Source organism: Rhinoraja longicauda, chromosome 1 (assembly GCF_053455715.1).
Source record: "Rhinoraja longicauda isolate Sanriku21f chromosome 1, sRhiLon1.1, whole genome shotgun sequence".
Lineage (NCBI taxonomy): Eukaryota > Metazoa > Chordata > Chondrichthyes > Rajiformes > Arhynchobatidae > Rhinoraja > Rhinoraja longicauda.
Window position 1 is genome coordinate 138,977,479 of NC_135953.1, and position 14,138 is coordinate 138,991,616.

Here is a 14,138-nt window from a genome sequence, read left to right on the forward strand (position 1 = left end):
TTTCGATGAGAGCCCAACCTATATCCATAAACCTTCTCCGTGGATTGTCACCTTGTGGTGGTGGAGAAGCTCGTGTGGTCCTGAGATCCTGAGAGCGATGCCGTCTGGAGCCACGCTCCTGGTAGGGTCACCCATGGCGGTAAGGTCGAGGGGGAGGTCCCTGACAGAGCAATCCAACCAAGACCTCAACGGTGGAACAGGCGGAGGGAGGATGACGGCTGACTTTAGTGGAGCGTCACAACGGCTGGGAAGGCGGATGGATGAAGGCTGCAGCAGAAAAGGGTCCCCGGTCGTCTTGGACTCCACGCCACTGGATCCTGACCCAGATCTGTCAAGGACCGTGTGGTGGCTGTCTGTGCACCAGTCTCCCTACGTTAAACAAAGTCACGCACAGGCGTCCGACCCTATGGAGAGGACAGTCACAGTCGCTTCCAGTGACCACCGATGGTGATCCATAAACCCCCAATCCAGGGAAATTATTTGAATCAGAAATACTGATGGAGATTCAACTCCACTGCCACTGTGAAATTCAATCCATGCTGTCTTTCCACAGAACACATTTAATGAAGTATTATGCTGCAATTCTATCAGTACCACATAATTCTATAATACATAGTAACTGATAGATTGATCCTATAAATTTATTTTAGATTCTAAATTTGTTCTGGGGATTTTCAATGACATCCAAGTTAATGAAGTGCATACTTGATATTTTGCTATCAGCTAGGAACATCATGATGGAATTGGCACAAGTCTTTTTTATTTAATGAAGAGAAAGCTATAAAATTAAAATAAAATGGCTACATGTTAGTCTCAACAACATAGTCAACGTGACTGGAAAAAATGTAATCTGTATCACGGGGTGGCATGGTGGCGCAGCGGTAGAGTTGCTGCCTTACAGCGCTTACAGCGTCAGAGACCCGGGTTCCATCCCGACCGCGGGTGCCGTCTGTACGGAGTTTGTACGTTCTCCCCGTGACCTGGCGGGTTTTCTCCGAGATCTTCGGTATCCTCCCGCACTCCAAAGACGTACAGGTTTGGAAGTTAATTGGCTTTGTATAAATGTAACTAGTCTCTCATGTGTGTGGGATAGTGTTAATGTGCGGGGATCGCTGGTCGGCACGCACTCGATGGGCCGAAGGGCCTGTGTCTCTAAACTAAACTAAAGCATAAGAAATTGCAGAGAGTTGTGGATGCAGCCCAGTCATTCAAATAAATCAGCCTCGCCCCCCATTGACTCCATCTATACTTGACGTTGCCTCAAAAAGCAGCCAACATAATCAAGTATCTTTTTCACCTCGGTCATTCCCTCTTCTCCCTTTCTCGACAGACAGAAGGTATAAAAGCTTTAGAGCACATTCAGAAATCCCCACTGCTAAGAGACTACAGAACAGTCCTCCTGGAAGCTGCAGACTAATCAAATCATTGTTAGGTAGTTTATCTAACACACACCCGTAGCGCCATCCAGAAACTCAGCTCATTTGTCAGCATAAAACTTGTTCCAACAAAAAATACATTTTCCAACGGAAAACTCTTCCACGTTGCGGAATCGAGGGATATGGGGAGAAGTGTGTGTGTGTATTTCTCTCTCTCTCTCTCTCTCTCTCTCTCTCTCTCTCTCTCTCTCTCTCTCTCTCTCTCTCTCTCTCTCTCTCTCTCTCTCTCTCTCTCTCTCTCTCTCTCTCTCTCTCTATATATATATATATATATATATGTGTGTGTGTGTGTGTGTGTGTGTGTGTGTGTGTGTGTGTGTGTGTGTGTGTGTGTGTGTGTGTGTGTGTGTGTGTGTGTGTGTGTACTTGTGAGTATACACACTGTGGAAAGATTGTGGATGATCAACCATGATCACAATGAATGGTAGTGCCGGCTCGAAGGGCCAAAATGGCCTCCCCCTGCACCTATTTTCTATGTTTCTATGTTTCCATCAATAGTTCGACATCATGCAAGGTCCATCTGCAGTGAAATTTTAAAACTCACAAAAACTCACAGTCTTAGAATAAAGGGGAGGCCATTTAAAACTGAGGAGAGAAGGAACTTTTTCACCCAGAGAGTTGAGAATTTGTGAATTGTGAATTGTAATTTTGTGGAATTCTCTGCCACAGAGGGCAGTGGAGGCCGATGGATATGAATTTAAAAGAGAGTTAGGTAGAGCTCTAGGGGCTAGCGGAATCAAGGGATATGGGGAGAAGGCAGGCACGGGTTACTGATTGTGAACGATCAGCCATGATCACAATGAATGGCTGTGCTGGCTCGAAGGGGCGAACGGCCTCCTCCTGCACCTATTTTCTATGTTTCTATGTTTCTACAATGAAAATTGACAATAATTATTCTCCACACAGTTTCAAGGGTCAATACTACAAATACGTCTTCGTTTTATCCTCACTGAGATCTGTGAGACCCTAACATCTCAAATATAAACTCCTGTGTCTCAAGGCTGCCTTGGTCATGACGAGAGAGGCCATGGTCACTTCATCACTGCTCAACACTCCCTCGGTAAGGTTACCCGATCTTCATATTGTAGATGACACTTCACTGCTCATCCCTCAGTTCACGGGGGCATTGACAGCAGGCACAGAGATCTGTCGGGACTGGCATAGAAACATAGAAACATAGGTGCAGGAGTAGGCCATTCGGCCCTTCGAGCCAGCACCGCCATTCAATATGATCACGGCTGATCATCTAAAATCAGTACCCCGTTCCTGCTTTTTCCCCATATCCCTTGATTCCTTTAGCCCCAAGAGTTAAATCTAACTCTCTCTAGAAATGCAAGCATTCATGGTCTGCACGTGTCTCTTGCACCCTTGAGATAGCCTGCCAGAAATCCTGGGCTGGAGGATCTCTATGGCTCCTTGGATGAAGAACGTGACTGCTATGTGCACCGATCTTCATCTAAGGGCGGCACGGTGGCGCAGCGGTAGAGCTGCTGCCTTACAGCGCTTACAGCGTCGGAGACCCGTGTTCGATCCTGACTACGGGCGCCGTCTGTACGGAGTTTGTACGTTCTCCCCGTGACCTGCGTGTGTTTTCTCCGAGATCTTCGGTTTCCTCCCGCACTCCAAAGATGTCCAGGTATGTAGGTTAATTGGTTTGGTAGAAGTGTAAATTGTCCCTAGTGTGTGGGAATCGCTGGTCGGTGCGGACTCGGTGGGTCTGATTCCATGCTGTATCTCTAAACTAAATTAAACTGAACTAGCAAATTCAGGTCCTTCTGAGTTCTTGGGAGTTCTCTCCTATTTCCTTCCCAAGATAGTCAAGTGTTTTATTGTTACATGTCGCAGATAGAACAATGAAATTCGTACTTGCAACAGCACAACAGAATATGTAAACATAGTGCACTGTAAATAATGTGATAAACAAGAAAAAAAAATTTCAGTGTGTATATTTTTCCACATACGCACAAGTACACACACACACACACACACACACACACACACACACACACACACACACACATATATATATATATATGTAGAGTTGCTGCCTTACAGCGAACGCAGCGCCGGAGACTCAGGTTCGATCCTGACTACGGGCGCCGTCTGTACGGAGTTTGTACGTTCTCCCCGTGACCTGCGTGGGTTTTCTCCGAGATCTTCGGTTTCCTCCCACACTCCAAAGACGTACAGGTATGTAGGTTAATTGACTGGGTAAATGTAAAAATTGTCCCGAGTGTGTGTAGGATAGTGTTAATGTGCGGGGATCGCTGGGCGGCGCAGACCCAGTGGGCCGAAGGGCCTGTTTCCGCGCTGTATCTCTAAATCTAAAAAATCTAAAATCTATATATATATATAGAGAGAGAGAGAGAGAGATACACACATCTATGTATATATACAAACACATACATACTCACAAAACAAACAATAATAGTGCAATAATAATAATAATAGTCTATCGTGGTTCGGAGCTTATTTGAGGTTGTAGTGTTTAATAGCCTGATGGCTGTCGGGAAGAAGCTGTTCCTGAACCTGGACGTTACAGTTTTCAGGCTCCTGTACCTTCTTCCCGATGGCAGGGGTGAAATGAGAGTGTGGCCAGGGGGGTGTGGGTCTCTGATGATGCTGCCTGCCTTGTTGAGGCAGCGACTCCGGTAAATCCCTTCGATGGTGGGGAGGTCAGAGTCGGTGATGGACTGGGCAGTGTTCACAACTCTTTCCAGTCTTCCTTCGCTCCTGGACGTTCAAGTTACTGAACCAGGCCGTGATGCAACCAGTCAATGTGCTCTCTACTGCACACCTGTAAAAGTTCAAGAGAATCCTCTCTGACGTACTGAATCTCCGTAATCTTCTCAGGAAGTAGAGGCGTTGATGTGCTTTATTTATAACTGCATCAGCAACGACTGTTCTACCTGAGAACACAGAAAAAGTCTGGTCTACCCCAACAGCTGCTGACGACCTTCTACCGCTGCACCATAGAGAGCATCCTAACACATGGCATCCCTGTGTGGTACCTCAGCTGCACGGAGGCAGAGAGGAAAGCTCTTCAGCGGTAGTCCATAGAGCTCAGAGGACCATCGGAACACAGCTACCAGCCTTGGAGGGCATCTACAACACACGATGCCTCAGAAAAGCCACCAGCATCCACAAAGACTCTTCACACCCCTGCAACAGTCTGTTCGAACTCCTTCCATCGGGCAGACGATACAAGGCCTTCTACGCCCGCACCTCCAGACTCAGGAACAGCTTCATCCCCAGGGCAATAGCTGCTATGAACCGGTCCTGCTGAGCCGGATGGTCACATCGCACAGTGAACCGGCACAGATCTACTTGCACTTTATTCTGTCTTAAAACTGTTACAATTTGTTTCGTTGGGTTGCTGTTGTTTAAATTAACTAAATTATCGCATCGTATGGGAGGTGCATTCCCAATCTCGTTGTACCCCTGTACAATGACAATAAAGATATATTGTATTGTATTGTATTGTATTGTGTGCTGGGTCCAGGAAAGATCTTCGGAAATATGCACGCCCTGGAATTTGATGCGTTTGACTCTCTCCACCATCGTCCCGTCGATATAGACAGGATTGTGGGTCCTCATCCTTCCTCTTCCAAAGTCCACAATCAGTTCCTTGGTCTGACTGACATTGAGAGCCAAGTTGTTGTGCCGGCACCATTTGGTCAATCGGTCGATCTCACTTCTATACTCTGACTTATTCACAAAATGCTGGAGTAACTCAGCGGGTCAGGCAGCATCTCAGGAGAGAAGGAATGGGTGACGTTTCGGGTTGAGACCCTTCTTCAGACTGATGTCAGGGGGGCGGGACAAAGGAAGGATATAGGTGGAGACAGGAAGATGTCTATACTCTGACTCATCTGTAATTCGTCCAACAACGGTGGTGTCAATAGACAATGGACAATAGGTGCAGGAGGAGGCCATTCGGCCCTTTGAGCCAGCACCGCCATTCAATGTGATCATGGCTGATCATTCTCAATCAGTACCCCGTTCCTGCCTTCTCCCCATACCCCCTGACTCCGCTATCCTTAAGAGCGCTATCTAGCTCTCTCTTGAATGCATTCAGAGAATTGGCCTCCACTGCCTTCTGAGGCAGAGAATTCCACAGATTCACAACTCTCTGACTGAAAAGGTTTTTCCTCATCTCAGTTCTAAATGGCCCACCCCTTATTCTTAAACTGTGGCCCCTTGTTCTGGACTCCCCCAACATTGGGAACATGTTTCCTGCCGCTAACGTGTCCAACCCCTTAATAATCTTATACGTTTCGATAATCTTATTGTCGTCGGCGAACTTGAGGATGGAGTTGGCACTGTGTCCGGCTACACTGTCATGAGTGTAGAGTGAGGAGAGCAGGGGGCTGAGCACGCAGCCTTGAGGTGCTCCCGCACTGATTGTTAATGGGGAAGAAGTATTTCTGCCAATTCAAACAGACTGTGGTCTGTAGATGAGGAAGTCGAGGATCCAGTTGCAGAGGGATGCGCAGAGTGCCAGTTCTGTAATTGCATAATTGCAGTATAGTTTGCTACAGCTCCCTGCAGCTGTAAGGAAGTTATTTCTATGGTAGGGTCTCCCTTCAGGAGCTTGCCTGACAAGGCTAAGTCTAGTTCTTTACATTATAACGTCAAGTAGAACTTGCAGCACACTAATAAAAGAGTAGCATAGCCAAGCTGGCCATCCGCGCCGGGCGGGAGAGGGCTTTGCCCGAGCCCCTTTTCCGGGGTTACGTCTGCGCCCGGGTGGGGTTAGAGAGGGACCGCGCGCTGTCCACGGGCACCCTGGGGGTCTTCACCCGGGCCACCTGGCCACCGGGGGGCGGGTTGAATGCATCCTTGACAAGGAGTGTAAGATAGTTGTATAATAGTTTCTTGTTTGCCTTGTATTATGGTGGTGGGTTCTGTTTTGGTTTTGTATATATTATTTTAATATTTGAATACATATTTTTGATTCATAATTAAAAAAATACAAAAAATAAAAGAGTACCACATGGAACATAACAGTGTCAGTTTTCAACACAGCATCGACCACTGAGATTAAGAATTCTGTTCTGTGAATTCCTTTTGCCCTTTTTGTGAACGGCAACCTGTTGGAATACTAATAAAAGAGTTTATAGGTCGGTACGTTTGAGAAACCTCTTGGATTACTTCTTCCCCATCAATATTCTACACGTGGTCAAGACCAATTGGTGAGAGACTGCCTCTTCCAAGTGATCTCAGGTCCCCTTTTCTCCAGAGTCAGGTCGAGATTTGACTCGAGAATTACAAGGCCCTGGATTTATTTAGCGGTCACCATCAAGAATCATACAAGATCTGGAGGAATGGTGTGCAGATGTCACATTATTCCCTTTTATACTACGTCAACAGGAGTTCTTTGATTCTCAATCAAACATTCCACCTGGAAATTCCACCAAATAATTTTTGCAAAGACAACAATTCTTCCCTCCCAAAAAAGAAAAGCAGTAATAGTCCAGATTTCATAGAAAAATAGGTGCAGGGCATTTCGTCCCTTCGAGCCAACAGCACCGCCATTCAATATGATCATGGCTGATCATCTAAAATCAGTACCCCGTTCCTGCTTTTTCCCCATATCCCTTGGTTCCGTTAGCCCGAAGAGCTAAATCTAACTCTATCTTGAAAACATCCAGTGAATCGGCCTCCACTGCCTTCTGTGGCAGAGAATTCCACAGATTCACAACTCTCTGGGTGAAAAAGTTTTTCCTCATCTCAGCCCTAAATGGCCTACCCTTAATTCTTAAACTATGACCCCTGGTTCTGGACTCCCCCAACATGGGGAACATTTTTCCTGCATCTAGCCTGTCCAATCCTTTACATCAATTAAATCAATAGGAATGCCTTCTCAGTCCCAGCATGGTTGGGACTTCTGTTAAGCTATAAGCAATTAGCCCAAGTTCTGGAAAAAGATCGGAAAATAACCAGCAGAATATCAGCAACGTTTAATTTTGCAAATTCAAATTGTACGTGAGAAAATCCCAAATCACGAGTTTTAAGGAGAAAAATGCAGTCGTGTCGATCTATTTATTCCAAATTACAGCTAATCCCTGATAAATGCCCTCAACAAAAGAGAACGTTTCATGTGTTGGCTTTACGTATTAGTATTTAATAAAAAACAAAATAATTTCCAGTTACTGCCAATAGACAATAGATAATAGACAATAGACAATAGGCGCAGGAGTAGGCCATTCGGCCCTATGAGCCAGCACCGCCATTCATCGTGATCATGGCTGATTATCCACAATCAGTACCCCGTTCCTGCCTTTTCCCCATATCCCTTGGCTCCGCTATCATTAAGAGCTCTATCTAACTCACTCTTGAAAGCATCCAGAGAATTGGCCTCCGCTGCTTTCTGAGGCAGAGAATTCCACAGATTTACAACTCTCTGAGTGAAAAGGTTTTTCCTCATCTCCGTTCTAAATGGCCTACCCCTTATTCTTAAACTGTGGCCCCTGGTTCTGGACTCCCTCAACATCGGGAACATGTTTCCCGCCTCTAACGTGTCCAACCCCTTAATAATATATGTTTCGATAAGATCCCCTCTCATCCTTCTAAATTCCAGTGTATACAAGCCTAGTTGCTCCAGTCTTTCAACATATGATAGTCCCATCATTCCGGGAATTAACCTAGTAAACCTACGCTGCACGCCCTCAATAGCAAGAATGTCCTTCTTCAAATTTGGTGACCAAAACTGCACACAGTACTCCAGGTGCGGTCTCACTAGGGCCCTGTACAACTGCAGAAGGACCTCCCTGCTCCTATACTCAACTCCTCTTGTTATGAAGGCCAACATTCCATTGGCTTTCTTCACTGCCTGCTGTACCTGCATGCTTCCTTTCAGTGACTGATGAACCAGGACACCCAGATCTCGTTGTACTTCCCCTTTTCCTAACTTGACACCATTCAGATAATAATAACATCGGCTATAACACTTACCTGGACCGATGCAAAATGATGCAATCAAGCCCAAAATGGTGAACACACTGACGTACGACATCCCCTGGACGCTTTTCTGAAAAATATATAGTTCCAAGAAACATAAATCAGAGTCAAGGAGTCAATCACTCATTAGTCTACCATTTTCTCCAAATCTGCCGTGAGCATTTACGGTGCAAATATGCCGTCAAATCAAGAGCACTTACATTTGCAGCTATCAAATGTTGGCATTATAACAGTCCAAATGTCAAGTTATTCTGACTGACCATACAGAAAAACAGTGTCAATGGAGGAAAAAGGCCACCATCTCACAAACTGCATTCTCAAGGGATTGGACACGCCAGAGGCAGGAAACATGTTCCCGATGTTGGGGGAGTCCAGAACCAGGGGCCACAGCCTAAGAATAAAGGGGAGGCCATTTAAAACAGAGATGAGAAAAAACTTTTCCACCCAGAGAGTTGTGAATTGGTGAAATTCTCTGCCACTGAAGGCAGTGGAGGCCAATTCAATTGACGACCTTAAAAGAGATTTAGATAGAGCTCTAGGGGTTAGCGGAATCAAGGGATATGGGAAGATGGCAGGCACGGGTTACTGATTGTGGATGATCAGCCATGATCACAATGAATGGCGGTGCTGGCTCGAAGGGCCAAATGGCCTCCTCCTGCGCCTATTTTCAATGTTTCTATTTTCGCCAAATCTGCCGTGAGCATATGCCACCAAATCGAGAACATTTACATTTGCTGCTATTAAATGTCGGCATTATAACAAGTCAAATGTCAAGTTATTCTGACAGACCATTCAGAAGCAGGGCAATGGAGGAACTAGGGCAGCATCTCACAAACTAGATTCTCCATACCCACGACATGAGTAGTGCCCCACCTGTGGTAGAGTTTGGGTACCGCGCCAGCAAACGAGGCCAAAGAAATGTGATACAAGTAAGTCAACCTTAATCCCAAGGCACTGCCTAAGAACAAGTGCAAGCATATCATTTAAATTAAATTGTAAGAAAATAACTGCAGGTGCTGGTATAAATCGAAGGTATTTATTCACAAAATGCTGGAGTAACTCAGCAGGTCAGGAAGCATCTACGGAGAGAAGGAATGGGTGACGTTTCGGGTCGAGACCCTTCTTCAGACTGATGTCAGGGGGCGGGACAAAGGAAGGATAGAGGAGGAGACAGGAAGATAGAGGGAGAACTGGGAAGGGGGAGGGGAAGAGAGGGACAGAGGAACTATCTAAAGTTGGAGAAGTCAATGTTCATACCGCTGGGCTGCAAGCTGCCCAAGCGAAATATGAGATGCTGTTCCTCCAATTTCCGGTGGGCCTCACTATGCCACTGGAGGAGGCCCATGACAGAAAGGTCAGACTGGGAGTGGGAGGGGGAGTTGAAGTGCTCAGCCACCGGGAGATCAGGTTGGTTGAGGCGGACAGAGTAGTGATCATAGTAATGTCACCGTAATGTAAGAAAATTCAGTCTGAAGAAGGGTCTCGACCCGAAACGTCACCCATTCCTTCTCTCCTGAGATGCTGCCTGACCTGCTGAGTTACTCCAGCATTTTGTGAATAAATACCTTCGATTTAAATTAAATTCATTGTTTTTGGGTGTTTCGGTCGGAAGGAACTGCAGATGCTGGTTTCGACCGATGATAGTCACAAAACGTTGGAGTAACTCAGCGGGGCAGGCAGCATCTCAGGAGAGAAGGAATGGGTGACGTTTCTTCAGAAGAGACCCTTCTTCAGAAGTTACTCCAGCATTTTGTGTCTATCATCATTGAACGTGGATTGGCCAAACAAACGATTGGAGACAAGGGCTGGATTGCAAGCAAATGATTAATAAAGACATTCTGTCGAGCCTGCCTCATAGAACATACAACAGGAATAGGTCCTTCGGCCAACATTGTCAGTGCCAAGCATGATATGCATGTTAAACTAATCTCTTCTGTCCGAGGTGGCTCATGATCCCTCCCATCTCCTGCATATGTTGGTGCTAATCCAAAAGCCTCTTGAACACTACTTGTGTAGAACACGAAGAATCTCACAGTGCATCCGGGCCACAGAGTCAAAGAGAGACACAGATATGGAAAGAACCTCTTTGGTCCACCAAGTCCATCATTGGTTACCATCAAACACCCATTCGCACTAATCCTACCCAAAATCCATCTTATTCATTTTTGGGATGTGGCGGGAGGCTGGAGCACCCAGAAAGAATCCTCACTGTCACAGGAAGCATGTGCAAACTCCAAGAACAGAGGTTGGGAGCTGCCGGGCAGTTGCTCCCCCTGGTTGCACCACTTAGGACTCGCGGTGACCACGTACAAAGACATGGAATGGCGCAAAATACAAGTATGGATGCTATTTACATCAAATACTTTAGTGGCTGCATGGCCCGCAAATCCTCCCCAAGGAAAAGGTTTTAGTGACAATTGCTTGATGTCCTTTTAGCATCCGTTAGAATGGAGTTGGCTCATGTGCTGAGGCCATCAAAACACCTCGGCACGATGGTGGCACAGCGGAAGAGTTGCTGTCTTACAGCGAATGCAGCGCTGAAGACCAGGGTTCGATCCCGACTATGGGTGCTGTCCGTACGGGGTTTGTACGTTCTCCACGTGACCTGCGCGGGTTTCCTCCGAGATCGTCGTTTTCCTCCCGCACTCCAAAGACGTGCAGGTTTGTCGGTTAATGCAGCGCCGGAGACCCGGGTTCCATCCTGACTACGGGTGCTGTCTGTACGGAGTTTGTACGTTCTCCCCGTAACCTGGGTGGGTTTTCTCCGAGATCTTCGGCTTCCTCCCACACTCCAAAGACGTACAGGTTTGTGGGTTAATTGGCTTGGTAAATGTAAAAATTGTCCCTAGTGGGTGTAGGATAGTGTTAATGTGCAGGGATTGCTGGGCGGCGCGGACCCGTTGGGCCGAAGGGCCTGTTTCCATGCTGTATCTCTAAACTAAACTAAACTATGCCCAATCTTGGAAAAAGATTCTGACTACCTACTGTGCCTCGAAGGTATTTATTCACAAAATGCTGGAGTAACTCAACAGGTCAGGCAGCATCTCAGGAGGGAAGGAATGGGCGACGTTTTGGGTCGAGACCCAAGGGTCGAGTGGTCTATCTTGTTCCTCTAGAATCTATGGTAAAAGACGATCTGAATCATGAAAATAAACAAAAATGATTAAAAAGGGAAAAATTGATATAAACATCTTCAGATTATTGAGCAACCCATTTTGCATGAGAAGTTCCAATAAGAACGTTGTTGTATCGTCACAGATTAATTAAAATGATAAATGAACTTACATACCTGCAGATTAAGTGAAATTGTGAGAAGACCAAAGAAGAATGCCATGGAGCAAAATCCACCTATGAGAAGAGACCTTCGACCAAGTCTTTCAATGGTCAAACTCTGGAGAACAAAAGATTTAACAAAAACACTGAGTAAGTAATCTAAACTGTTTACATTCTTCTCCTCTCTCCTCAACTAATAAAGGAAGCTTTGAGCTAAACAAGTCACAGTTGGAATATTTATTGCAGAGAGGGAAAATTAGTCCCATTCATCACTGGCAAAGGCCAAATTAGAAAACATTGTAGTTATTGACTGCAATCGCCCGTGACTTAAGGGCGGCACGGTGGCGCAGCGGTAGAGTTTCTGCCTTACAGCGTTTACAGCGCCGGAGACCCGGGTTCCATCCCGACCACGGGTGCTGTCTGTACGGAGTTTGTACGTTCTCCCCGTGACCTGCGTGGGTTTTATTCCGAGATCTTCGGTTTCCTCCCACACTCCAACGGCATTACAGGTTTGTAAATTTACTGGCTTGGTATAAAAATGTGAATTGTCCCCAGTGTGTGTAGGATAGTGTTAGTGTGCAGGGATCGCTGGTCGGCGCGGACCCGGTGCGCCGATGGGGCCTGTTTCCGCGCTGTATCTCTAAACTAAACCAAACTAAACTAAATTTGCTGACAGATACCCAATAGATTTGCATGCCTTTCCCCTGTTCACTATAATATATAAATTTAAATGAAAAATTACAGAGTTATAAATAAAAATTATTAGGAGCAACGAGTAAAAAAGTAGTTATTGACAAATCCGATTTAGCATTCAGGAGGAACACCTTCGAGATGTTAAACCACAGTTTAACATAAAGAATGGATCGACTGAGCTTGTATACACTGGAATTTAGAAGGATGAGAGGAGATCTTATAGAAACCAAAAAATCCTTAAATGATTGGAAAGGCTAGATGCAGGAAAAAATGTTCCCGATGTTGGGAGAGTCCAGAACCAGGGATTTAAGAATAAGGGGAAGGTCGTTTAGGACTGAGTTGAGGAAGGAAATGTCACACAGAGAGTTGTGAATCTGTGGAATTCTCTGCCACAGAAAGCAGTGGAGGCCAATTCACTGGATGTTTTCAAGAGAGAGTTAGATTTAGCTCTGAGGGCTAACGGAATCAAGGGGTATGGGGAGAAAGCAGGAACGGGGTACTGATTTTGGATGATCAGCCATGATCGTATTGAATGGCGGTGCTGGCTCGAAAGGCCGAATGGCCTATTGCTGTGGTAGAGAATGACGCTCAGGTGGAACACAAACAACAGCAAAGATCAGTTAGGCCAATACCCTAATCCTGTGTTGTAAATACTCTGTAAAAATAATAGGGTGAGTTATATCATAAACAGTCTATCCCGAAATATTACCAGCAGATCTTTATTGTACTAAAGCATGTAAGAAGAAATTCTTGTAAAAAATGTTCTGAAACCAGTTGACTAGTCCACTGGAATTTAGAAGGATGAGAGGGGATCTTATTGAAACGTATATGATTTTTAAGGGGTTGGACACGTTAGAGGCAGGAAACATGTTCCCAATAGTATAAGAAAATAACTGCAGATGCTGGTACAAATCGATTTATTCACAAAATGCTGGAGTAACTCAGCAGGTCAGGCAGCATCTCGGGAGAGAAGGAATGGGTGACGTTTCGGGTCGAGACCCTTCTTCAGACTGAACATGTTCCCAATGTTGGGGGAGTCCAGAACAAGGGGCCACAGTTTAAGAATAAGGGGTAGGCCATTTAGAACTGAGATGAGGAAAAACATTTTCAGTCAGAGAGTTGTGAATCTGTGGAATTCTCTGCCTCAGAGGGCAATGGAGGCCAATTCTCTGAATGCATTCAAGAGAGAGCTAGATAGAGCTCTTAAGGATAGCGGAGTCAGGGGGTATGGGGAGAAGGCAGGAACGGGGTACTGATTGAGAATGATCAGCCATGATCACATTGAATGGCGGTGCTGGCTCGAAGGACCGAATGGCCTCCTCCTGCACCTATTGTCTATTGTCTATTGGGAATGCTGGAAATGCCCAGTAGTTCAGTTGGCCCACGGAACTTATTTCATCCCATCCTTTCTTCTCTGGGTCAGGTCTTTCTTCCCAACTTCCATCCGTGACTTTCTAAACAGCATTTGAGATGTTTTCCTTTTTCTTTATCTAAGTCTTTATCCAAGTTGTGAATCTGTGGAATTCTCTGCCACAGAAGGCAGTGGAGGCCAATTTACTAGATGTTTTTCAAGAGAGAGTTAGACAAAGCTCTTGGGGCTGATGGAATCAAGGGATATGGGGAGAAAGCAGGAACGGGGTACCGATTTTGGATGATCAGCCATGGATCCTATTGAATGGCGACACTGGGTCGAAGGGCCGAATGGCCTACTCCTGCACCTGTTGTCTATGTTTTGGTGTTTCTAACTGACTGCAGCTTCCTGCACTGTTGCAA

General features: G+C 45.8%; 1 protein-coding gene across 5 annotated transcripts in view; it reads right to left on the reverse strand.

The window, feature by feature from the left end:
• The window catches only part of slc2a9l2 (solute carrier family 2 member 9, like 2), a 250,648-nt gene that overhangs the window by 66,483 nt on the left and 170,027 nt on the right, over positions 1–14,138 (reverse strand). For all 5 annotated transcript variants that reach the window (XM_078407285.1, XM_078407305.1, XM_078407314.1 and 2 more), the window contains 2 exons: positions 11,689–11,790; positions 8,394–8,469 (listed from right to left, as the gene is read on the reverse strand). In XM_078407285.1, the coding sequence (XP_078263411.1) occupies positions 8,394–8,469; positions 11,689–11,790 (178 nt within the window). The remainder of the gene's footprint in view (positions 1–8,393; positions 8,470–11,688; positions 11,791–14,138) is intronic.